The sequence below is a fragment of the Rhineura floridana genome, chromosome 18 (assembly GCF_030035675.1).
Source record: "Rhineura floridana isolate rRhiFlo1 chromosome 18, rRhiFlo1.hap2, whole genome shotgun sequence".
Classification (NCBI taxonomy): domain Eukaryota; kingdom Metazoa; phylum Chordata; class Lepidosauria; order Squamata; family Rhineuridae; genus Rhineura; species Rhineura floridana.
The window spans coordinates 5,343,782-5,369,520 of NC_084497.1; the positions used below are offsets into that span (position 1 = coordinate 5,343,782).

The window sequence follows — 25,739 nt, forward strand, 5'->3', positions numbered from 1 at the left end:
GCTTTGCATGGTGCGAAGAAAAGCTGGAGTCTCTGCCAGCCAGTGTAGGCGACAAGCCAGGTGGACCAATGGTCTGACTCACTAGAAGGCAGTTTCCTATGTTCTCTGGTGAAAGTGCAGCAAGACTGACCTGCCTTCAGAGGAGGATGCCCGTCACCCCTCTGTCTGAGTCTTACCCTTTGAGCTAGCCGCTGCCTAACTGAGAAGAAAAAACATACCATACCATTCATTTGAAGCCCATTTAAAAAATGCCTCCCCTCTCCAGCGAATCTTAGGAGTTGACAGAGCTACAATTCCTGGCACTCTTAACAAACTACAGTTCCTAGGAGTCTTTTGGGGGGAGGGAATGTGCTTTTAAATGTACGGTGGGCCCACACAGCCCAAGATCAATGACTCGCCGAGAAATGCAGTAGATTTATTTTTTAAAAAAAATCCCTTTTTACTTGACTCTAAAACTCACAGATGGAGGAGAATTGTGACATCGCATCCAAGGCTCCTAAATAATTTCTCTCCCAAGCAGATTTTATTTTCTCGCCCTACTAGGCACGTCGTTGTCCTTGGGGCCTATGGCGTTGTCCGGTTAAGGTTAATGACATTTGCTCAGCCGGGCACAAAAATCGAGAGCATTGTTGAAAGGGAAGTTGAGCGTGGAGGGGGAAGGCATGTTACACATTTAGAAGCCAGGATGGATCGGGAGCATGCTGTAAAAGAAGGTGAGCTGGCCAAATTTTTGATTTGGGGTGCAGATGTTTTCCCTCTGCTTTCAGCAGGGTGGTAGATAAATCGCCCAGATCCTCTAGCCCTATTGACTCAGAAGGAGCCCACTGTAGTCTCAACAGGGATTGACTTCCATGGGGCGGGATTAGAAGTATGGCGAGGCAGCATGAGAGGAAATGCTTACGAGTTTAAGAAGCGCCTGGCTGCCCAGGATCCTGTTTAGGGATAGATAAGGAATTCGATTCAGTTTGCATTTCAAGCCGAATTTATCAAATCCGCCCTTTCCGAAACAACATGAGGACCGAAAAACAGCCATCCTTCGAGATTTGCACTTTTGCAATGCAGTTCGCCAACTAAGCCGTGTTTGCAAAAAAATGCATCTATGAGGAGAAAGTGTGCATAAAAAGGAATATACAAAATGCATTATGTTAGGAAGCGTTGCTTGCAAAAATGTGCACATTAGTCAAAACTGCATACTGTGTTTAGTATGAGAAATTATCACCAAAATACTGGAGAATTTTCGTGAGGATTTTTTTTTTTAAATTGCAAACGGCTGCAGAAAATGGAGAACCGAAAGAAAGATGAGGAACTCGGAGCCAAAACTGACAGGTCTTGCCATCCCTAAATCCTGTGTGTAAAATTATGCATGGCGTGGAGACGGTGGATAGAGAAAGATTTTTCCTCCCTCTCATACAATCCAGGGACATTCTATTTCTCATCAATTCCCTATACTATCAATTGCCTTAAGCCCATTTCCTAATTTCATTTTTATTTTTGGTAGAGTTCATTGTTTATACAGAAGAGAACTCCAAGAGCTCGGAGGTGTGTGTGTGTGTAGATTTATTTATTTTTAATTTATTAGATTTATATCCCGCCCTTCCTCCTGGTAGGAGCCCAGGGCGGCAAACGAAAGCACTAAAAACACTCTAAAAGGTCATAAAAACAGACTTTATTACAGCAAAACACCCTTAAAAACATATTAAAACATCTTCAAAAACATCTTTTAAAAAAAAAAAAAGCTTTAAAAACATATCAAAAATTCCAATGCAGATGTAGCTCAGATACATCTGTTTGAATTGGTCTGTGTGTTTAATTTATGTTAGCTTCATTGTAGGAACCGTCTTGTAGAGATGAAAATAGTTGGATGGACAAATATTGATTTCTTCTGGTCATTGCTTTATATGTGTGTGTATTAGCATTTGTAGGTTGTTTTCTGGTGAATAAAAAGTTAGAATTCTAATAATAGGAATAACCTGAGACCATCCAATCAAGCTGAATGTCGGGAGGTTCAGGACAGACAAAAGAAAGTACTTCTCACAGAGCTCATAGTCAAACTATGGAATTTGCTCCCACAGGATGCAGTGGTAGCCGCCAGCTTGCAGGCTTTAAAGGAGGATTAGACCAATTCATGGAGGATAAGGCTATCACTGCTACTAGTCATGATGGCTGTATATGATCTCCAGGTTCAGAGGCAGTCTAGCTCTGAATAACAGCTGCTGAGCAGTCACAAGCAGAGGAGAGCTGCTGTTGCACTCAGGACCTCTTTGTGGAGCTTCCCATCGGGGCATCCGGTTGGCCACCGTGAGAACAGGATGCCGGACTAGAGGGGGCCCCTTTGGCCTGGCCCAGCGGGCTCTTCTTAGCCATGTTAACTGAGAATGGAACCTCCACACTGGGAGGCAGGCTATCTTTAACACCAGTTGCGAGAAACGGCAGGAGGGGAGAGTTGCCGTTGCACTCAAGTCCTACTTGCAAGGCTGTGAGTACAGGATATAGGACTGGATGGGCCCCCTTTGGCCTGATCCAGCTACAGGGCCCTTGCGATGTTATGTTCTTATTATGAATTAATGATTGTCGTTATCCTGCTATAAATCCCCTCTTTGGCTAGCCGAACAGCGTATCCTGTTCACCAGCAAAAAAATGAGGTATGACTCACAGGGACAGCCTGAGAGGGGACCTTTCATCTGCTTGAGGTCTGCATTAGGGCAGGGATTGGAGAGGGAGGGCACCCCACCCTGAGGGTGGCCAAAAGTATGGGAGGCCCTGTCGGTTGGTGTTTTGGCAGGTTGGTCGCCTGAGGCGCCTGCTGTTTTCTGCCCCATGGTGGGAGGACCGTTGGCAAATGGAACAGATGTTCGCAACCGGGGATCAGAATCCCAAGCATTCCTGCGCGATTATGCCAAGCTCTTCCAAATGCCCTTTCGCCGCCTCGGAAGACAAATGAAGGTGCCGGGTTGTTGACGCGGGCCTGGTGAAGAACGGAGGGGACCGGCCCCCATGACATCACTGCCGAGAAGACGGCAAGGCGCCTGGCACCTACGGTCGACAGGGGGGTGACATCTGTAGCGGCCAGCGGGAAACAGTCCGGAGAAAGCCAAAGGCATTTGGGTCCAGAACATCCGGACCTCAGAAGAGCCCTGTGGCTGGACAAGGCCAAAAGGAGGCCCATCGTAGTCCAGCGTCCTGTTCTCGCAGTGGCCAGCCAGATGCCCGTTATGGGAAGCCTGAGGACAACGGCAAGTCTCTCCTCCTGAGCTTTCAAAAAACTGGTACTCTGCACTACATGAAGCAGTCCTTTCTTCTGTCTGTCTTGAATCTTCCATCGTTGAGCTTCATTGGATGTCCCTGAGTTCTAGCGGTAGGCGAGAGGGAGAAAAACTTTTCTCTATCCGCCTTCCCCACACCAGGCTTGATTTTATACACTTCTATCACGCCCCCTCTCCCTTGCCTTTTCTCTAAACTAAAAAAGCTCCAAATGCCATAGCCTTTTCTCCTAGGGGGGCCGCTCCACCCCTCTTGGTCGCTTTGTTGTGGTGGTTATGTGCCTTCAAGCTGCTGCAAACCTTCCTTTTGGAGACCTCCTTGTTTTGATTCTTTGCTTGTTTTCATTGACGTATTTATAATCTGCACTTTCATTCTGCGGTATTGTTGTTATGTGCCTTCAAGTCGATTACGACTTATGGCAACCCTATGAATCAGTGACCTCCAAGAGCATCTGTCATGAACCACCCTGTTCAGATCTTGTAAGTTCAGGTCTGCGGCTTTCTTAATGGAATCAATCCATCTCTTGCTTGGCCTTCCTCTTTTTCTACTCCCTTCTGTTTTTCCCAGCGTTATTGTCTTCTCTAGTGAATTGTGTCTTCTCATGATGTGCCCAAAGTATGATAACCTCAGTTTCGTCGTTTTAGCTTCCAGTGATAGTTCTGGTTTAGTTTGTTCTAACACCCAATTTGTCTTTTTCGCAGTCCATGGTACCTGCAAAGCTCTCCTCCAACGCCACATTTCAAATGAGTTGATTTTTCTCTTACCTGCTTTTTTCACTGTCCAACTTTCACATCAATACATAGAGATCGGGAATACCATGGTCTGAATGATCCTGATTTTGGTGTTCAATGACACTGTGATCGCTTTGGTTGTCCCTTTTTAGTTTCGAGAAAGAGGCGACGTGACCACTGGAAGACTCGGGACAGACAAATGGGGAGCCTCAGCGCATAGCTGAACTATGGAATTCGCTCCCACAAGAGGCAGCGATGACCACCAACTTGGATGGCTTTAGAGGAGGATTAGAGGCATTCATGGAGGATAATGGTATCAAAGGCATGATGGCAGTGCTCTGACTGCACGGCTGGAGGCAGGATGCTTTGAAATACCAGTTGCTGGAAACGGCAGGAGGGGAGAGTTGTTGTTGCGCTCAGGTCCTGCTTGCCGGCTTCCCGTTGGGGCATCTGGTTGCCCACTGTGAGAACAGGAGGCTGGCCTAGATGGGACCCTTTTGGCCCAATCCAGCAGGGCTCTTCTTAGCTGTGACAGCTGAGAACGGAACCTCCACACCCAGGGGCAGTCTATCTCTGCATCCCAGTTGCTGGGAATCACAAGAGGGGTGAGTTGCTGTTGCGCTCAAGGCCTGCTTCAGGGCTTCTTCCCATTGGGGCATCTGGCCGGCCGCTGTGAGAATGGGAGGCTGGACTAGATGGCCCCCTTGGGTCCCATCTGGCAGGCTCTTCTTAATGTTCTTAAGGACTTGTTCATGCAGCACAGGGCTAAACTAGGGAACTCTCTTCCACAGGAGGCAGTGGCAGCACCACTTTGGATGGCTGGAAAAGTCAGTGACATTCATGCAGGGCCGGACTGTGAGTGGCTACCAGCCAAGATGGCGGTGAGGCCTTACGCTTCGGAGCCCCAGGTGCTGGCAAGCGCAGGAGGGGAGAGTCCTGCTCAGGGGCTTCCCAAAATGGGCATCTGGTTGGCTGCTGTGAGGGCAGGTGGCTGGACTAGGTGGGCCCCGTTGGCCTGATCCAGCAGGTGTTTCTGATGTTTTCCTTGCACCCCAGCACCTGTTTCCTACCCCTCCCGTGATCCCCATCACCCCTCTTCCTGAGTCACCCCCACCTTGCCTGCCTTCATCCCTGGCACCTCTTTTCTTTGCGTCCCCGCCCCTCTTTTCCTGAGGCATCTGCGCTGCAGACGTTTCTATCCCTTGCGCCCCGGCACCTATTTCCTCCCCTCCCTTGTTCCCCGGCACCTATTTCCTCCCTTGCGCCCCGGCACCTATTTCCTCCCCTCCCTTGCGCCCCGGCACCTATTTCCTCCCCTCCCTTGCGCCCCGGCACCTATTTCCTCCCCTCCCTTGCGCCCCGGCACCTATTTCCTCCCTTACGCCCCGGCAACTATTCCCTCCCTTGCGCCCCGGCACCTATTTCCTCCCTTACGCCCCGGCACCTATTTCCTCCCCTCCCTTGCGCCCCGGCACCTATTTCCTCCCCTCCCTTGCGCCCCGGCACCTATTTCCTCCCCTCTCTTACGCCCCGGCACCTATTTCCTCCCTTACGCCCCGGCACCTATTTCCTCCCCTCCCTTACGCCCCGGCACCTATTTCCTCCCTTGCGCCCCGGCACCTATTTCCTCCCCTCCCTTGCGCCCCGGCACCTATTTCCTCCCCTCCCTTGCGCCCCGGCACCTATTTCCTCCCTTACGCCCGGGCACCTATTTCCTCCCCTCCCTTGCGCCCGGGCACCTATTTCCTCCCCTCCCTTGCGCCCCGGCACCTATTTCCTCCCCTCTCTTACGCCCCGGCACCTATCCCCTCCCCTCTCTTACGCCCCGGCACCTATTTCCTCTCCTCCCTTGCGCCCTGGCACCTATTTCCTCCCTTACGCCCCGGCACCTATTTCCTCCCCTCCCTTGCGCCCCGGCACCTATTTCCTCCCTTACGCCCCGGCACCTATTTTCTCTCCTCCCTTACACCCCGGCACCTATTTCCTCCCTTGCGCCCCGGGAACCTATTTCCTCTCCTCCCTTGCGCCCCGGCACCTATTTCCTCCCTTGCGCCCCGGCACCTATTTCCTCTCCTCCCTTGCGCCCCGGCACCTATTTCCTCCCCTCCCTTGCGCCCCGGCACCTATTTCCTCCCCCTCCCTTGCGCCCCGGCACCTATTTCCTCCCCTCCCTTGCGCCCCGGCACCTATTTCCTCCCCTCCCTTGCGCCCCGGCACCTATTTCCTCCCCTCCCTTGCGCCCCGGCACCTATTTCCTCCCTTGCGCCCTGGCACCTATTTCCTCCCCTCCCTTGCGCCCCGGCACCTCTCTTCCTGATCAACCCCGGCTCCCTCCCTCTTTTCCTCCTCCGCCTCCGCCTTTCTCCCAAGCTGCTCCGTGCTCGCCCGGCGCGCCCCCGACGCCGCTTCTCCTCCCGCGCTCGCTTCGGGCTGCCGCGGCTGGCTCGCCTTCCTCCTCCTCCTCCTCGTCCGGGCGCTCCGAGGAGGCCCGCAGCCAGCCCCGTGGCCCCTCCGGCGGGCTGGCAGGATGGCCGAGGGCGCGGCGCTGCTGCTGCTCTCCCTGCTGCCCTGGGCCGGGCTCGCGGCCCTGGCTGGCGCTCCTCCTCCTCCTCCTCGTTCTGCCTCTTCGCCGCCGCCTTCCTCGCCTTCTCCGCCCGGCGAGGGCGACCCCTTCGCCTCTCAGCTGGGCGACATCTCCGCTTGCCAAGCGCGCTGCGCCCAGAGCCTCCTCCACCTGCAGCCTCCCGGCGCAGACCTCGCCAAGGTAGGGAGGAGGAGACCCCCTGGGGCCCCAGTTGACGGCGGGGGTGCAAGGGGCGCGCCACCAGCTTGGAAGCCCGGCATCCCCGTGAGCCGTTTCAGGGGGGCTTCTCCGAGGAGGACTTGCCTTGGATGCCCCTCCCGGGCTTCCCCCGTCTCTGGCCTGCCTGCTTGTTCCTTGCGCCCAGGCACCTATTTCCTACCAATTCCCCCTCCCTGTGGATCCATCTGTGGCCTGCCTGCTTTTTCCTCGCACCCCGGCACCTATTTCCTACCTCTCCTGTGAGCCCCGGCACCTCTGTTCCTGAGCCGCCTTCCCGCACCTTGAATTTCAACGGGCCTCCTCCGAGTAGGACTCGAATAGAACCGCGTTGCAAACCCTTGCTGGGCCTAGGATTCCCACACTTCCTCTGTGCCATTCAATTTTGCAAAATTGAAAGCAACATGGGGGGGGGGAAGCAAAATATTCTGCTAGCATCCAAGGATCTGGAAGGTGGCCTTACATCTTGTTTTTAAGCTGAAAGGGGGGAAAAAACCCAAGCACACAGATTTATAAGAATGATAGGAAAATAATGAAACACCAGCCTAGATCATGATGGGGGGGGTCTTTTTCCTCCTTGTGGCCACTGGGGCTAGAAAGGATGAGAGAGCCCATCTTTTCGAGCCTTGGAGGAGGGAGATAGCAACATTTAAGTGTATGTGGGGGGGATTCCATTGCAAAAAATTGGGAGGTGTTTTTTTTTTTAAAAAAAAGCCATTTAAAAATTCTTTGTTCAGGCATATCTGGTGTCTTGTTTTATTTTAGCCCTATGATGCTCTTCCCCCCCCCCAAGTCTGTTTTTTTTGGTGGTGGGTGCTTTGTGAAGGTGTCAATCTATCACTGCCCCCCCATGCCCCTCTCCTGCTCATCCTTTGGCCGACACCCCTTTGGATAAAGAAAGCCCCACTTTGATTTTTTCATTTCCTCCACTCCCCCGAAAAAATATCTAGTTGTATCTGACACCCTTCTGAAAAAGCCACAATCCCCCCCCCCCCAGAGCGATGCATTTTTACTTACAAGCAAGCCCCTCCGCTTTCACTGTGGCTTGCTTACAGGTTAAGGGTTGCAGCAAATGCTAATCTTACTCAAGAGTAGACGCAAGGCCGTGACTTACTGTGCTCTGTTCATTTCAGTGGGTCGCCTCAGAGTAGAGTTTAGGTGGGTGCAACCTTAACTGTGCACGGGATTTTAGCTCCCAAAATGCTTTTGCATTTCATTATTCTTTTGTGTGTGTGTGTGTGGAGAAGGGAAGCCGTGCACGGTTCCAAAATCAGAACTGTGTTTGCCCCATAGTAGATACTTTATTCACTGCAGTGGCTGCATTTATGGGATGCTTCGAGCGAGGGCTGTGTAATTTCAAAAATAAATAAATAAAAACATTGCAGGGTATGTTATCGTTTAAAAAAATTGATAGCTTATATTGCTGGATTGCTCCGTCTAAATCCAGACTACCTCGTGCATCTCAGGGGAAGCTCACAAGCGGTGTGATGAAAAAAGCTGTCCTTTGCTTCCTTGTCACCTGGCACTTGAAGTTACACTGCATCTGAAGATGGAAGCTCCATTTAGATTTGTCATGAGAACTCCCTTGCGGGCGATTTCCTGGTAGACTGCCTCTGATCATGAAGGCTTCCTATCCTGCCCTTTTTGGTGCTGAAATAGAGCCATTTAAGAACGTAGGTTATCCTGCTGAAATCAAGCAAAGCTCCGTGTGGTCCACTATACTGTTTCCAACTGGGGTCAGCCAAGTGCTTCCGGAGAAATCACAAAGGCAAAGCAGGCCGAGATTTTTCTGTTCCAACAAGGTTGGCTTCAGTGCTGACGATAAATGAGATCTGACACCTGCTGTTTTTTAAAAAATATATTTTTTTTATTGTTCTGATTCAGATTATGGTGCCCTCCTCAGTTTTAATTTTAACAATGTTCTTGTAGAATTCCCTTGTTGCTTTTTTCCACTTTTAACTGCTTTTTCAAAAATGTTGGGTTACCGTTTTCCCTACCTTGAGCATCTGCGATTGAAAGGTGGGGGTATAAAAGTTAGCACAGAAATAAAGAATGGGGTCCAGTTACAGGAGGATAGATTTGGGTTGAACATTATGAGAAATTGATTCATAGTAACAGCAGTTTGATGCTGGAGCCGGGGTCCTCAAGGGGTGGATGGGATCTCTCAGGTAGAGGTTTTCAGGTAGAGGAGGTTTTGAAGTATTTTGGGAATGCTTGAACTCTGGATATCCTGCACTGAGCAGGGGGTTGGACTACATGACCTTGAAGGGCCCATTTCCAACTCTTACGAGTCTAGGAACTCCTCCTGATGTTAGTCCCCAATCAGAGATTTATTCATATTATTTAGAAATATTTATATACTCTTTAATCATAAAACTCTCTAAAAGCAGTATATATTCATTTTTAAAAATCCATAAATCTGTTTAAAAGAAACTTTAAAAAAAGAAAGGAAACAAGCCCAACACAAGTATTCCTAAGGTAATCACAGATCAAATCAGTATAATTTTTTAAAATCGAACCTAGATCACGAAATTGTAAAAAAACCTGGCTCTTTGCAAATGTGGAACGGGCGTTGCGTGGTGCTTTTAAAAGTGCAGGTGCCACAGATCGAATTGGCAATTGCTCAGGTAAGGGTCCCTACCTACTGGGGAACCAAAGGCTTTTTCTAATGTGACCCTCTAGACCTGGCCCAGGCAGCGCCACCACCTCACTGTCCCTGCTTTGCATTCTCTTCGAGCGTTTCCATCTGGCACGAATGTGCCTTTGAACTCTTGCCTGCCTGGATGGAGGCTAGAGTGGAGCGTGTGAGCCTGTGTAGAAAGCAACCTTCCACTGTGCAAAGGGAAAAATGCACATTCATTGCTCCGCCCACGTTTACCTCTGGCCCCGCCTGCCGCTGGCCTGTGGTCCTCGGAAGGTTGTCCGGAAGGGAATGAGGCCTCCAGGCTGACAAAGGTTCCCCAGCCCTGTCTTAAGGGCTTTATATAACAGTCGTAATGCCTTGGACTTGGCCCGGTAACAACTGGGCAGCCATTGCAGATATTTGAGCATAGTAGAATACGCTGGCAGGGTCTGTGAAAGTGGAATGCCCCCCCCTCCTAACTATCATGGATTGTAAGGACTGATGGGCCTTTTGCAAGAGCTTAAGAATCGCCTTCCTAGATCTTACCATATCTTCCACAGTAGCCAGCTAGATGACCTCAGGATGCCTCCTCCTGTCAGCCTCCAGCATCATACAGCGCTGCTGACTAGGGCTGGTGGGAGTTGTAGTCTAAAATATCTAGAGAGCACCATCTTGAGGACTGCTGAGACTGTGTGTGTGATTAAGTGCAGCTCCCATACTCGGTTTCCTGTAATCCCCATTAAACTGAAAGGGCTTACCTCTGAGTAATGTGGAGGACTGTGCCGCAAATGTTCTTTTAATCCATCACTTTGGTGCTATGGAATCCTGGCATGCAAAAGAATAAGATAAGATAGCCGGTCTACTTGACCATACTTGGTCATTTGCCTTTGCTGAAGATTCTCGTCTTCATTCTGTGTTGCATATATGCTTGCAAGGACGTTGTTCCAAAAACCTGCTAAACCGTGAAAGGTTTGAGGCATCGGGGGGCGGGGGCGAGTGGTATATCGTCAGCGACAATAATATAAATGTTTTAAAGATGATGTGCATATTTTTCTCTCCTTAGCCCTTGATTCCATCAGGGATGTTTGTTTGCATACCTAGATTTTGGCAAGCATTTATCCTTCAACAATGGTTGAATGCGCTCGAAGTATTTCGCGTAATATTATCTTGGTATTATCTTTAATGACGGCATCCCCTTAAGGTAGGCCGGTCCAATTATCCCCATGCTGGCTGAGGGCCAGGAGACAGGGGCTTGTTTGCTTAATGTCCACAAGTTAGTTGATATCAAAGGCGACTTTCGAACCTGCCCCTGGCTGCATGCACACTATACATTTAAAGAACATTCACACACAGCCCTGGAAGAATCCTGGGTACTGTAGTTGGTTAAGAGTCCTGGGAATTGTAGTTCTGGGAGTGGGTAAACTACAGTTCCCAGGATTATTACTTTTGGGGGGGATGTGTGCTTAAATGTATGGTATGTGCTCAGCTTTCATCTCGCGCCGCTCATCACAGCAACCCCTCCAACAACCCTTCAAGGTAGACCGATATTATAACCATCCCCATGTTGTAGGCTGGGTTTTAGAGTCCGGAACAACAGATCCTCACTTGAAACTACCTTTTGCACGGCTGTTGCTTTTAACAGTCCTGCCTCTTCGCCTGAGCGTAGCTCTTGGCATGGCTTCCGTTCCCTTGGTTGCGCTCGGATGCGACCAAGAGACTTAATCTCGGGGTCGGGCTTTAAATCGAAAGAAATGGCCCCGAATGTTGTCTTGTGGACATTTAGTTCTGTGACACCGAAGGAACTATATGCGACTATATCTCAATTTCTCTTCTCCTCCCCCTTCATTTTCCAGGATGCTGTTCTCAACGCCTGTTATCGGGGCTGCCGGCTGTTTTCCATCTGTCACTTTGTGGACGCCGCGGCCGATCTCAATGCAACCAGAGCCGAGTGCGAATCGGGTGAGGCAGCGTCTGGGTGTGCATCCCCCTCCCGTACCCCTTTCGTTGCATTATCCAGAACTCCCCTTCCACTTAACTGCTGTCACCTCCCGCTACTCCCGTAAAGCTTCTGCAACCAATTTCCCCAGGGGAAAGTGCAGGTGGGAATGAGCTAGGGCCCCCTTCTTCTCCCTCCCCACAACCTGTCTCCCCACAGCAAGCACAATGCTGTGGTTTTCTGCAGGCCCTTTGCAAAGCTTTCCCTTGCTTTGATAATGTTGCCGCAAAACTTCCTTTCTTTGCTTATTTTCATTGACGTATTTCCGTGCATTTCTTGTTAATACCGTTGAGTTATTTCTCTCTTCTCTAGCTACTATCTGAAACTGCAACGCTATAGCTGGTCTAATTAGTATATTCTCCTGAGTTTCACAACGCTTCACTCCTCCACCCTGTTAGTCAAACAACTGGCTCTTTACACAAACTTCTTCAGAGTGTTTGTCAACCAGCAGTAAAATATTAAGCTTTGGAATTCCAAAGTTATTTCTTGACCCTGGAAAAGAGACACTCACCAAGGAAGGAGGTTATAATTTGCTTTGCTCGTCTCCCACAGACGTTATCTTATTTTCATTGACGTATTTATAATCTGCACTTTCATTCTGCGGTTATGTTGTCGTTATGTGCCTTCAAGTCGATTTCGACTTACGGCGACCCTATGAATCAGCGACCTCCAATAGCATCTGTCGTGAACCGCCCTGTTCAGATCTTGGAAGTTCAGATCTGTGGCTCCCTTTATGGAATCAATCCATCTCTTGTTTGGTCTTCCTCTTTTTCTACTCCCTTTTCCCCCCAGCACTATTGTCTTTTCTAGTGAATCCTCTGTGGTATACAACATCCAAAATATAACGCCGGTGAAAACATCCATTTTGAAATCATCAGTGAAAGCATCTGAATACCGTTTGGTTAAAAAGAGGAATTCGTATTGCAAAGGCCGGTCTAAACCAATTTTCAGAAGACGTCCAAAACAGTCATCCTCAAACATTTCTGTGGACCCCTTGAAAATTGCTCAGAGTCCTGACGGACCACTTAATTTTTTTTTCTGCCAGCCTGACGTGCTGTGTGAAATGATGTATGATTTCTAATTGTCCCTGTGTTGCTTCTCCACAGAATTCAAACTTGCGATGCCATAAAATGCTTTCGTATCTTTTACGGCATGCTGCTTATATTTTTTATAGTGCATTTTATTTGCAAATTGTGATACAATAAAGGCAGTGTTTTCTTGCGTTATAGTTTGAGTTCTGTGGGATGCAAGTTGTCATGAAATGAAATAGTAAGGCATAAGAGAAGCAATGCAAATACAATTCAGAATCAACACAAATATTTAATGCGGATATGCCCAGTGGCGTAGTGGCAAATTCAGAAGTGCAGGGTCCCTTCATGATAGTCACAGCCATGGCCCCTTTTTTTGCTGCTGGGCTGAGAACAACAGCCTTATTAATGCTTTCTGCCACAACAACAGAAGTCCTAGGAGCCAATAAGTATGAAAGGGGGGAATGTTAGTTACTGAGAAGAGTCTTCACAGTGGCTGACTCACCTCCTCTCACTCTGATTGGCTGCAATCAGCAGGAAGGGACAGGGCAGCGTGTTAGAGGACTCTTCCCAGTAGCTAACACACTCCCCTTTCATGCTCATTGGCTCATAAGATGCAGGAGACATAGGGGCCCTGCTGGGATCCTGCTGCCAAAAAAGTAAGGAGTCTAAGACCCCCTGAGACCCTGGATGACTACACCCCTGGACATGCCACCACCCTACTGAAGCTTGCGGACTGCCTGGTGGTCCACAGTTTGAGAACCCCCAGTCTTAGAGAAGGAAGGGACAGTTCCCGAAAAGCCCTCTAGTGGCAGGGAGTTCCACAGGGCAAGGCATGCCACACTAAAGGCTCATCAAGAAGAAGAAGGCAGAAGCTGGCATTTACTAGGGCGAATGGGCCCTGCCCTGCAAACTTCACTCTGGTGTCTGCCAGCTCCCAGCTAGGAACACAGGAAGATGCTTTATATCGAGTCAGACCGTTGGTGCATCTACCTACACTGGCTGGCAGCGGCTCTCCAGGGTTTCAGGCAGGGGACGTTCTCAGCCCTGCCTGGAGATGCCATCTGGGATTGAACCTGGGACCTTTTGCATGCCAAGCAGATGCTCTGCCACTGGGATACCTGCCTGCTACCTTACTTGCAACCCATCTAGGGAGTGGGGCTGTCTGTCTGCTTCTTCCTCCTCAGTCTGGGTTGCCCCTTGAAGAACTCAGCAGGGAGGGGGACGGGAGCAGCGCTAGAATTAGTTTGCTCTGCCTGTCATTGGCTCTGCGGGTTCGCTGCCTTCCCCAACAGGCATCGGCACCAGAGTGTCGTTTATTAAAAACGAAATGAATTCCACCCCATTAAGTCGACCGTGCTTGATGCAGCAGTCCTGGTTCCTGAAGGGTGGCACAACACAACCTCTCGATTCTCTGTCGAAGGCTGGTTGGAAGAAGGCAGGATCGGAGCAGTGACTCATTCAGGGGTTCAAGGTGCACCCTCCTCCAAAGGCAGGCCGTTCTGCCAGGTGCCTCTATTGGGAGAGCTTGACCGCACCCAATGCAGAGATATGGCAGAAATGCTCAGAGTGCCCGACAGCTGATTGGAAACGGGCAAAGCCAGAGCATGGACTCATACAGGGATGCAGTGGGTAGCCTCTCTTCCTTGAGCAGCTTAGATGTGGCGTGTCTAATTGTCTGTCCTTTCTCTCCCTTGGACGTTCTAGCCTGCCTGGAAGCCTACGCTGGTGGGGATGAGCAATTTGGTTGCACAACGGGATGCAGGACGCAATTACCAGAGATGCAGAGCAGGGAAGAAAAGGTAACTTATCTCCTAACCCTTTGGATGCCCTCAGAGATCAGGGGCCCTGTGCTAAACAGAGAGGAGGGTTGGCTTTATGATTCTGAAAAGCGATGGGTCTCTCATCTGCTCTAAGGTCCCTCCGTCCAATCTCGAAGACCAAACGTCAAGGGGCTGATTTGGGTGGCACAGGAAATGACCTCTGCACATGCTCAATGATGCTGTTGCTGTCGTAATTCCCTTTCTTCTGAGACCGGAACTCGCTAAGATGACTGTGGCGAAACAAAGGAAAAAATAACCCGGGATTAAATCAGGAAGGATCCTCAGTGGAGAAACGATCTAGTAGGGCAAGACGGTCTGGCCCATAAATGTGCTCCAAGTTCAGACAAACAGGACCAGTAGAATTGAAACGGTTATTGCTCGCCTTGAACAGCATATAAAAAATAGATGAGATGATGAATAATGTATTTATTGCTGATTAAATTTAAATCCCGCCCTTCCTCCTGACCTAGAGGAACCCCAGGTGGCAAGCGCAGAAACGAGAAGACAATCAAAACATCTAAAAGCAAATTCTAATTTAGTTATTTGTTTTACTTATTGTTAAATTTATGACCAGCCCGTCCTGCTGAAGGGAGCCCAGGGTGGCAAACATATATGGGGGGGGGGAGTTCAAAACATCTTAAAAAACAAAACATCTTTAAAAACAATTACAACGCGGGTGCAGGCGGGGATAAAGTTATTTACTTAAAAAGCTTGTTGAAAGAGGAAAACACAGGCTAATTTGAGACACCCTCCCCCCCAAGCAATTGACAACTGTATTCAAATACGTATCTCATGAAAGCCAGTGTGTGTGTGTGTGGGGGGGGATGCTTTTCACTCCAGGGGCCACATTCCCTCATGGGAAACCTTTGGGAGGGCCACATTCTAGCGGCAGGCAAGGCCAGAGGCAAAAATGGGTGGAGCAATCCATGTAAATTTTGCCTCTGTTCCATAGGCTAGCTTCTCCACACGCACACACACCTCTGTCCCCCATCCGAGCAAGCAAGAGGCGTGATTGGAGTTCAAAGACGAGCATCCCAGCCAGGCGAAAACATTCAAAGAGGGTGAGAAGCAGGGCCGGTGAGCAGGGGTGTAGTGGTCCAGGGTCTTGGAGGGTCTTAGACCGTTTACTTTTTTGGGAGCAGGTTCCCTACATCGCCAGCATCCTACCTGCCAATCAGCATGAAAAGGGAGCTTGTTAGCCACTGAGAAGAGTCTTCTCACATGGTTCTTGCTGATTGGAAGCAATCGGTGTAAAAGGAGATAAGTCAGCCACAGAGAAGACTCTTTTCAGTTGCTATCACTCTCCCCTTTCATGCTTATTGGCTCCTAGGGATGTCTGTTGTTGTGGGAGAAGGCATTCACAAGGATCTCCTTCTCAACCCCGCAGCAAAAACAGAGGTGGCTGTGACTATCATGAAGGGACCCTGCACTTCTGAATTGGCCACTGCGCTACTGCCAGTGAGGGGTATGGCCCTGAGAGATTCCCGAGGGCCACATTTGGCCCCCGAGCCCGAGGTGCCCCGTTCCTCATTTACAGCATCCATCCTCATCAGCAGATACGCAATCCTGCGTAGCAGAGAACGAACGTCAAAGAAAATGACCCAACTCTACCTAAAAACCCCACAACATCCAGTTTACAGATCCTCAGAGTGTTTTTAAATTGAAATAGGTGGATTTGAATTAGCACATAGTTAGGAAGACAGAACGCTGCTGTGTATTGAGGCAGATCCTTGGCCCATCTAGCTCAGTATTGTCCACACTGACTGGCAGCGGCTCTCCATGGCTCCCGGTATTTTTTTTTCCTCAGCCCTACTTGGAGGTGTCATTGAGGATTGAACCTGGGACCTTTTGCACGCTCTGCCACTGAGCTACAGCCTTGGCACACATCCAGTATCACTTCACAATCTCCCCAACTTCTTCTCTTGCTTACTTGGCTCTTCTTGGGTGTTTTTAAGCATACCTCTGCCTCCATGAGGGACAGAAACTTGATTTAAAACACACACACAAACCATAGGGTGTTCTTCTTCGTGAGATGCTTTTTTTTTTTAAAAAAAAGATCCTGATCTTTCAGCCACCGACCTACGAAACCGGCGCCTGCCTGTGCTGGCATCGAATTTTGAGCTCAGCGGGAGGGTGTAACCGCATTAACCAGGCTGGGAAGGAGAGGATGGTTTTATTAAGCTGATCAAAGGGGAAATAGTGTGTGTGTGTGGGGGGGGGGGAGACTATTAGATTATTCTGGATAATTATTATTGCTCTTTGCGGCACATTGATCACCTGAGATGCAAAATAGAGAGAACACCCCCTTCCCCCACTTTCCAGTATACCAAAGCTTTTCTGGATTGGTCGCCTGATTTCTGTTCGGACTCGCCAAAGGTGACCATTTAAATAGTTGTTTTGAGTTAAAAAGGGACGGGCAGGAAGGGGAAAGAATGAATTCAGCAGCGCTCATTTCCTTCGCCGTTCCCACAGGCTCCAGATGAGAAGCCCGCCTTGTTCTCCGTCTTTGACCTGGTCTCCAACTTTTGCAACGATATTGTCAGCTCCGCCCAGAGTTTCATTTCCTCCACGTGGACCTTCTACCTTCAGGGGGATGATGGGAAAGTTGTGGTGTTTCAGGTGGGTACTGGCAGGCTTTGGGGGTGTTGTTGGGGGGGAAAGAGGATGGGAAACTCAAACGAAACACAGGAAGGATGTTCTTGCTGGTTTAGCTAAAGGCCTCTGTCCGCGGGTATTTGGGCTGCACCGGACCCCATTTTAGTGGCATCTGTGGAGGTGTTGAAAGAGAACCAAGAGCTGAGCATCGTGGTTCTGCTACTAATATATAAAGCCCTACATAACTCTGGGCCAGGTTCTCTCAAAAACTGTCTTCCACTCCGTTGCCCAGTAAGGACCTTACGTTCAACAAATGGAATGTGGTTCATTTTGCCACGGTGTGATGATTGATTATCCGCTTGCGGTAACACAGTGAGTCCGAACAGAAACCAGGCGGGCCTTTTCACTGGTGGCCCCGGTGTTGCAAGATGCCCTCCCTGTTGAAAGATGGGAGTCTCCATCTGCATTGGCATTCCACCGGTATTTGAAAACACCCCGTTTAGACAAGCATTCGCCTGCGCTTGACTTTCCAAAGTTTTGTTGTGTATTTTAATTAAGGAAGTTTCAATGTTTTAATTGTAATTTGGTGTCTTAATTATGTATGTATTGCGTAATTGATTTTATGCTGTAAACCGCTTTGAAGCTGTTTCAGTGTATAAATCAATAGATCACCATCCTCTCAGGAGATCTAAAGCTGAACAGATTTTGTTCCATAAAATATTTGTAGTGTTAGCTTAAGGATGGAAAGGCGGGTTTGAAAGATGAAGGGCTGGACTTGCCCCAGTGGGTGAAAGTTGCGGGGAAAGCAGATTTAAGACGTTCCTAATGGTGAAGATATATTTGGCAGTGGGAATAGGTTGCCTTTTGTGTGTGTGTGGAGGGCTTTCTGGTGGGCGTCTGTCAGGGACTCTGTACCTCAGGGCTTCAAAATATCTGGAGGGCGCCATCTTGGCTTTTTCTGAACAAGACACAGTTGGATCAGAAGAGGCCTCCATAACACATCCAGACTGCTCACTGCCAGGCCCACCAACAGGGCTCAGACACTTAATCTCTTTTTCATCCTCAGTCTCAGCCGGAGATCGAGTACCCCGTTCTGGAGGCCCAGGCACCCAAATCTGAGATTTCGGAGAAGGCATGGATGGCGTCTACCTCCAACACCTTGAAGCCCCACACGGGTGAAGGAGGTAAAAGAGGCAATGTGCTACCCCTTGGGGGCCTTTTCATTGGCGGCTCCCTGTTTGTGGAAGGCCCTCCCCGGCAAGGTGCGCCTGTCTCCCTCATTAGTGACTTTCAGGAGGAAGTTGAAAACATTCCTGTTTATGCAGGCATTTGATGGCTAAAAGTCCCTGTTCCTTGCAACCCTGAGATCACTGCATGAGAGGAGGTTTTTAACTCTTTTTAGAGTGTTTTTAACTTGTTCTTAGGATTTTTTAAAAATTGTTTTATTGATAGGTTTGCCACCCTGGGCCCCTTTTGGAAGGGGCCATCAAGGGCCCCTATAAGGCCATCAAGTCCAACCCCCTGCTCGATGCAGGAATTCAGCAGGAATTGACAGCTCGATCTTCGGTGTAAGGCCAGCTTCCTATCTTCCTTGCTCTGGGCCAGGCGTGGGGAATATTTGGCCCTCCAGCTGTTGCTGAACTACAACTCCCCTCACCCCGTCCGCTGGCCGTGCTTCCTGAGGCTGATGGGAGTCGTAGTTCAGCAATGTCTGGAGGGCCACAGGGCTCTCTGCGTCTGCTCTAGGCATTTGATCTGAGTGGCTGGTGGTCCGCTGGTCTCCTTTCCTCTCCTGTAATCCCGCTCTCTTCCCTCAGGCCTTCGGGAGAAACTGGAAAAGCCCCCTGTTGAGGAGCCGAAGGTCCCATCCAAACCCTTGCCGCCAGTGCAGACCCAGACGCCGCCAGAACATGACTTCCTTGGGTGCATGTCCAAGTAAGGCGGTTGGAGGCTTTGTGGCCGGCTTCTTGCGGAGAGGGAGGGAGAGGGGAACCAAGGACGGAGGCGGGGAATCGTAGCTCTGGTGGGGGGCAAAGGACTCTCGGCGCCCTTCGCAAATGGCGCTTCCCAGGATCCTTTGGGGGAAGAAGCCACGACTCTTTTCAAAGGGGTATGGTACTGCTTTGAGCGCATAGTGCAGATGGGCCCTGAGTTTAGAAGGGTTCCCAAAGTTTGAGAAGCAAGTCAGGCTGACGGCAGGGGGGGCGGTCCCAGTGATGAGGAGCGAGGCGGGGCTAACTTGGAGAAGGGGAGGGGTGTGCTTGGCATCAGCACTGAGGGGGCGGAGCTTCCACACTGGGGAATGTCAGTCTCCCCAGCTGCCTTTGGGATTTGGGGGGTCCTCACCTGGCCAGGTCATCTCCCACCTCCTCCTCTTCCGTGTAGCTGACGGCCCTCTCCTCCTTCCCATGCTGGCCTCCCCCAATGTACCTCTCCACCATCAGCCAGTTTCAACCGTCTTCCTCCCCCTCCTCCATCTCTGCGGCCAGCCATAACCTTGTCGTCTCTCTTTGTTGGGGGGGTTGTCTGGGGGTTACAGGCGTTCAGGGCTGCCCCGCTGGATCCTAGCCGCATGCCTCTTCCTCTCCATCATGGTGATGCTCTGGCTGAGCTGCGCCAGTTTGGTGACCGCACCGGATCAGCACGTCAAGACCCAGGTATGGGCAAAGGAGGCTGGGCCTGCATGTGACTCTTTGCATTGCTCCATTTGCAGGGCCTTTCATAGAATCATAGAATCGCAGTTGGAAGGGGCCTACAAGGCCATCAACCCCCTGCTCAGTGCAGGGATCCAAATCAAAGCATTCCCGACAGATGGCTGTCCAGCTGCCTCTTGAAGGCCTTTAGTGTCGGAGAGCCCACCACCTCTCTAAGTAATTGGGTCCATTGTCGTATGGCTCCAACAGGTAGGAACTTTTTCCTGATGTCCAGTCGAAATCTGGCTTCCTGCAACTTGAGCCCATTGTTCCATGTCCTGCACTCTGGGACGATCGTGAAGCGAAGAGGCCTTTTTTTGTGGGGGAGGAGGACCATAGTTCATTGACAGGGAGCCTGCTTTGCTTGCAGAAGGTCCCAGGTTCAGCCCCAATGACATCTCCAGATAGGGCTGGGTGAGAAGAGACCCCAGCCTGAAACCTTGGAGAGCCGCTGCCAGTCAGTGTAGACAGTACTGAGTGAGATGGGCCAAGGATCTAATTCAGTACGAGGCGGCTTCATAAGTGTTATTGAGAGAAGGGCCATAGCTCAGTGGGCAGAGCATCTGCCTTGCATGCAGAAGGTACTAGTTCAATCCCCAATGGCATCTCTGGGTACGGCTGGGAGTGTGACCTGTCTGGAATCCCCGCGAGCCACTCCCAGCTAGCATAAGCAAAAACTGAGCTTCATGGACTGAGGGCCTGACTTGCTAAAAAGCAGCTTTCTATGTTCCTATTCAAAGCAGTCTTTCCTACAGAACCATGAGGACTAGAATCTTAATTTTTTTTATTGGGTTTTTTTTTTAATTGCAATTTCATTTATTTATTTATTTATTTATTGTATTTATATACCACCCCAGAGCCCAAGCTCTCTGGGCGGTTTACAGTACCTAAGAACATTAAAAACAAATATACAAATTTAAAACACATCTTTTAAAAACAATTTAAACATTTAAAACAATTTAAAAACGCATGCTAAAATGCCTGGGAGAAGAAGCATTTCATTATTTCATTGAGGGAAATAAAATGAAAGAAAAGGAGGTGGGGTGGAAATGAGAAAAGGGAACGGAAAAAACCCTGTCAGTTCACACTGACAGAACATTTAAACATGTATACATCCATTTTAGTTTACGCCTATAGATCGATATATGCCGTCCAAATATGTGCAAAGGCGAAGTTGGTACTTATAGGCCGTACGCACAAATATAGTAAAGGTGTTTGGGTCCATCAAACCATTGCATCGTAGTTGGCGAGCGTTTGTTCTCCCAGGATCACGGTGCAAGTCTGTTAGCGCACGTAAAGTCTCAGTTTTAAGGGGAGTGCCATAGCTTGGGAGCAGAGCACCTGCCTTGCATGGAGAAGGTTTCGGGCTCAGTCCCCAATGGCATCTCCAGGGAGGGCCCAGAAAGGTTCCCTGTCCAAAGCCTTGCAGAGCCGCTGCACGTCAGCATAGCCGGTGCTGAGCTGGATGGATCCAGTGGCGTGATGGAATTAAGGAGCTTGGTGCACCTTCGGGGAGCGTCGGGGAGTTCCCGATTGTCCGCTGCTAGATATTCCGACTGTACGTTGCTTTAAATTGTTTTTAAGGGTGTATTTTAGATTGTTGTAAAATGCATAACAACAACAGTAACAACAGACAGCTTCAAAGGCTCAGAGCACAGGCCGAGGACGCACAGGCGCTCAGAAAATGTGCATTTGTGTACGTGTATATTTAGTTCGCTCAGCAAATTATGATGATAGCTGATGGCGATCTCACCTGTCTGGTACATTACTTTGGAAAGTGGTGGTGGTGGTAGTAGACGCAGCAATAATAATAATAATTTGTTAGGTAGTTGTTATATGCTGTCCAGTCGATTACGACTTACGGCGACCCTGTGAATCTTTTTATATATATATATATTCATAGGGTTTTCACGGTAAGAGGTATTCAGAGGTGGTTTACCATTGCCGTCCTCTAAGCCTACGGCGCCTGGTATTCCCAGGTGGTCTCCTATCCAAGTACTAACCAGGCCTGACCCTGCTTAGCTTCTGAGATCAGAAGAGATCAGGCGTGTTCAGGGCAGTATGGCCGTAGAATAATATAATATGTGTATATATATACGAATTATATGTGTGTGTGTATATATATATATATACATAAAGTTTTAAAAGTGGAGGCAATTATCGATAGGATGAGGAAGGGTTGTAGTATTTAAAGATTTCTTGTTTCGAGAAAAGGCGAGTAAGAGATGACAGAATCAGAAGTGTATAAAATTAGGCACGGCATGGAGGAAGTGGATAGAAAAAGGTGTCTTTTTCTCCCTCTCTCATAACACTAGAACTCGGGGAGATCTGGTGAACCTGAACATTGGGAGGTTCAGGACAGGCAAACGAAAGTCCTTCCTTGCGCAGAGTTTAACTAGGGAACTCCCTCCCACTGGAGGCTGTGTCTGCCGCCAACTTGGACGGCTTTAAAAGAGGACTGGACAAATTCACGGAGGGGAGGGTAAGGCTATCGGTGTCTACTAGCCACGATGACTACTGTCTGAGGACAGTAGCCCTCTGATGTCCAGCTGATGGGAATCCCAAGCGAGGAGAGTGTTGCTGTTGTGCTGCTTGTGGGGGGCTTCCCATTGGGGCATCTGGTTGGACCCCCTGAGAGCAGGACGCCCCCTTCGGCATGACCCATCTGCCGGAGGGCTTTCTGAGGTCCCCAGTGTCCCATAAGTTCTTCACACCACGCCAGGGTCTACTCTGGGTGGGAGTTCTAAGTTGCATACAACTCAGTGTTAGTGAAGCATCTTTAAATACATTAATATTCCCCTTTTTTTTCTTTCTTCCTATCCCCCACCCCCCCAGCCGCTGAGCATCAATGGGGACAAAGAATATCTCGATGATCTAGACGGTCCTGTCCCGTATTCGCTGCGACCGCTCATCGCTGTTGCCATCTGCCCGGCGGAAGAGAACGAGGAAGCTGGTCTCCTGCCTGTCAAAGTGGATTTAGACAAGACTGCTCTCTAAGAGCCCACCTTCCGCCCCCCAGCCACCCCCTTGACTCCCAGTTGACCTCTCCCTCTCCTGCCCCCCCAAGCTTCCTTTGAACCTCTCTCTGACGCTGCAGCGCCACCCCCTCGACCCCCAGTCCTTTGCTCTTTCATCCAGGCGGGGCGTTTTGGAGTTTGGCACCTTCCCCGACTGGGTAGGCCAGAACCCCGTACTTTTCACCAGCAGCATCCCCATAGTGTTGGGAAAAGTGGGTCGGTGAGAGATGCTTGCTTTACAGTGGCACATTGTGGGAATTGCATTTTGGAAAGTAACGAACCTCGGGGAAACGCCGTTGCTCGGTGGCTGAGACAGGTTCAGTCCCCAGCGGCACCTCCACATAGGCCCCCTCTGCCCTGAAACTGCCGATCAGTGTAGACAGGTCAACAATCTCTCTCAGTATCAATACAGTTTCCTATGTTCCTTTTTAACATCAGCCCTTTGTTCAATACGGTGAGGACTAGGTGCTTGCTTTATTTTTAAGGAAAGGGCCACAGGCTGAGGGGTAGAATCAATGCATTGCACGCAGAAGGTCCTAAGTTCATTTCCCGGTGTCTCCAAGTAGCGCTGGGAACTGAGAAACCTAGGGAGCTGCTGCCAGTCAGTGTAGACAGTACTGAGTTTGATGGACCAGCTGTCTAGAGTTGGTATAAAGCAGCCATCTCTAGCATAAGGTCCCAGAGGTGTGTTCGCTCGTTGTCATGGAGGAAGGCTGTTCATTCACACACACACCCAGCTAATCTCCTGAGGAAAAGCTCAGCAGGAAAATTATGAGGCTTGCACCCAGAAAGTCTTAGGTTTGATCTCCAGCAAAAAGGCCCTCTGGTTCTGGGGCATGGAAATTCCCCCCTTTCGGCGTTCGGGAGTTGTCAGGGCAACCTGACCCAATGGGCCACTGGCCCTGTGGAAGGCTGCTTGATAAGTGGAGATGAGAGGATTTCATGGCAATCCGCTTTAAGAGCAAGTCCTGGCCCTCTCAATTTTGCCAGATTCCAACTCCCATCATCGTCTCTGACCATTGGCCATGCTGGCTACCCCGGGGCTGATGGGAGTTGTCGTTCAGCACCTTCTGGAGCCCAAAGGCTCCTTGCACCTGATCTAGAGATGGTGGTTGCAAACGTGAGAGAAAATGGATAAGACTCGCCCATTCCTGACCTTAACTCGGCGTGAGCTGAATTGAGACATGAAACTAGCCCTCTGCGATCAAAGCACAATGCAGCAGGGCATTAGAGATGTGAAGGCCCAGGGGAAAAAAACTGGACAAATTTGAGAGGAAAAGTGATCCCACCCCCTGAATTTTTCTGTTTCCCCCCCCCCCATGCCTTCACATCTCTGCATCCCGCAGTATCCCACGTTGTGCATGTTTCAACATAATTGAACAGTGAGCAACGGTTACAGTTTAGGAGAGTCTAGATTTCAGGGTTTTTTTTGTCACAACATTGGGTTCTCAAGCAAGGAGACCTTTGCTTTAAAATAATCCCCCCCCCTGCTTGCTGCCCCAGTTGGCGTCAGCGCTACAATCCACCCTTACAAAGAGTGTGTGTGAATTTTATTTTTATTTAAGTAACCCTAGCCCGTTGACAGTTGCAGAACGGGTTGCAACCCCAAGATGCGTTCGTGGCAAACGCCTGTCTTTCAACTCTCTTCCCGTTTTCCCTGGATGCAAATGCTTGGTATCGCTTGAGCCTGTGTTGATATAGTTGTGTTGTTATCCTTTTAATTTTGTGCTGATCTGCATCCCTTTTCCAACTCGTGATGTCGAAGAGACTCTCAGACCCGAACGGGACAATGCACTGGCTTTGATCGCTTGTACATTTTGCCTAATGCTCATTTCTCTGTACATAGATTTAACTTATTTCCTTGGGTTGTTTTTTCTCCCCTTTGAGTCTGTAACAGTTCCCCTATTAGTTGAGGAGAGGTTTCTTTTTTTGAAAAAAAGGGGGGGGAGTCTAATACAGGCTTGTAGAAAGAAAGCCAGGAGAAAAGTGTGTTGCCGTTTTACTTTTCGATAACTTTGGATGTTCTTCACTTTTTAAATGCGTTCTAACATACCTGGTGTGGGGAGAATGCCCAGGCAGTGATGGGATTATAATTTCTTTGAGGTGCAGGGCGGTGTTTTGTCTTTCCATCCAAGCTTCCGTGACAGATCGCTTGTGTGTAAAGCTAATCTGCGTTCATGCAATGTTCGTTCTCGATGGAATTAAGTCCGGCCACCCCCCTTATTTTTGGAGGGCTACAGAAAACCAAGACCTCGTTCGAACTAAGGTGGGGCAAGTTGCAAGGCCCATACCTGTCCGTCTAACTATATCTATCTATATCTCTTAATAAATCTTTTTGTCTGTACTGGAAGTGTTAAGAGAGATTGTTTTTTCTTAGTAGCTATCTTTGTTTAAAATTCAAATCAGATCGAAGCTGTGAAAGGGAATGGGGTAGATTCTTTTAACTCAAAGGTGGGAATGTGGTTGATTTTTGCTTCTTTTTTAGAGAAAGGCTGAATATTCTGTTTGGAGGGGAAAGATGGAGGAAAAAAATAGTGCAGAGATTATGGCAGGGATGTGGGAGCCAGTGTCACCCCTGATTCCTTCCCAGTTTGGGGTAGAGCAATTCAAGGTTTATGAACCCCGTTGCGAATACCCTCCAGAAGTGTTGGCTCGCTGAATTGTTGCAGGGGTCTCCCTGCACCCCGATGAAAGAAACCGTGATGGCTGTGCTCTGCCACCCTAGTCAGAGGCAGCATGCTTCTGAAAACCAGTTGCCAGAAGCCTCAGGAGGGGAGAGTGTTCTTGCACTCGGGTCCTGCTTGCGGGCTTTCCCCAGGCACCTGGTTGGCCACTGTGAGAACAGGATGCTGGACTAGATGGGCCAGTGGCCTGATCCAGCAGGCTCTTATGTTCTTAACCTTGGTGGACGAATTGTGTGGTTCATGAATTGTGTGAATGGGTTGACGGATCGGTTTTAAATCCGCACGTGAATCAAGATGTGTTTGGAAGGACAAGGCACGCTTCCTTTGTTTTTAAGCGGAAACTGCTGCTCTGTGTATTTCCCTGGCCATTGCGCAGATGGGAGTTGATCAAGAGCTGGAGGGCCGCAGCCTGGCCATGTCTGGTGTATCGTCCCTAGAAGAGGTGTTCTCTTTTACGAAGGAAAAGGGCTGTAAGCTCAGTTATAGAG

The 25,739-nt window shown here is 49.5% G+C and overlaps 1 protein-coding gene and 1 non-coding gene across 2 annotated transcripts; one reads left to right on the forward strand and one right to left on the reverse strand.

Moving 5' to 3' along the window:
• The first annotated feature begins 6,369 nt into the window (after nucleotides 1-6,369).
• Nucleotides 6,370-25,081, forward strand: TMEM59L (transmembrane protein 59 like). Its single transcript, XM_061601668.1, has 8 exons — nucleotides 6,370-6,756; nucleotides 11,269-11,374; nucleotides 14,147-14,241; nucleotides 16,735-16,881; nucleotides 17,924-18,041; nucleotides 18,675-18,792; nucleotides 19,397-19,514; nucleotides 22,386-25,081. The coding sequence occupies exons 1-8, from the start codon at nucleotides 6,520-6,522 to the stop codon at nucleotides 22,545-22,547; spliced, it is 1,101 nt and encodes a 366-aa protein (XP_061457652.1). The 5' UTR covers nucleotides 6,370-6,519; the 3' UTR covers nucleotides 22,548-25,081.
• On the reverse strand, nucleotides 21,505-21,623 carry LOC133373019 (5S ribosomal RNA). Its single transcript, XR_009759607.1, has one exon. It is a non-coding gene; the product is annotated as a 5S ribosomal RNA (ribosomal RNA).
• Nucleotides 25,082-25,739: the final 658 nt, after the last annotated feature.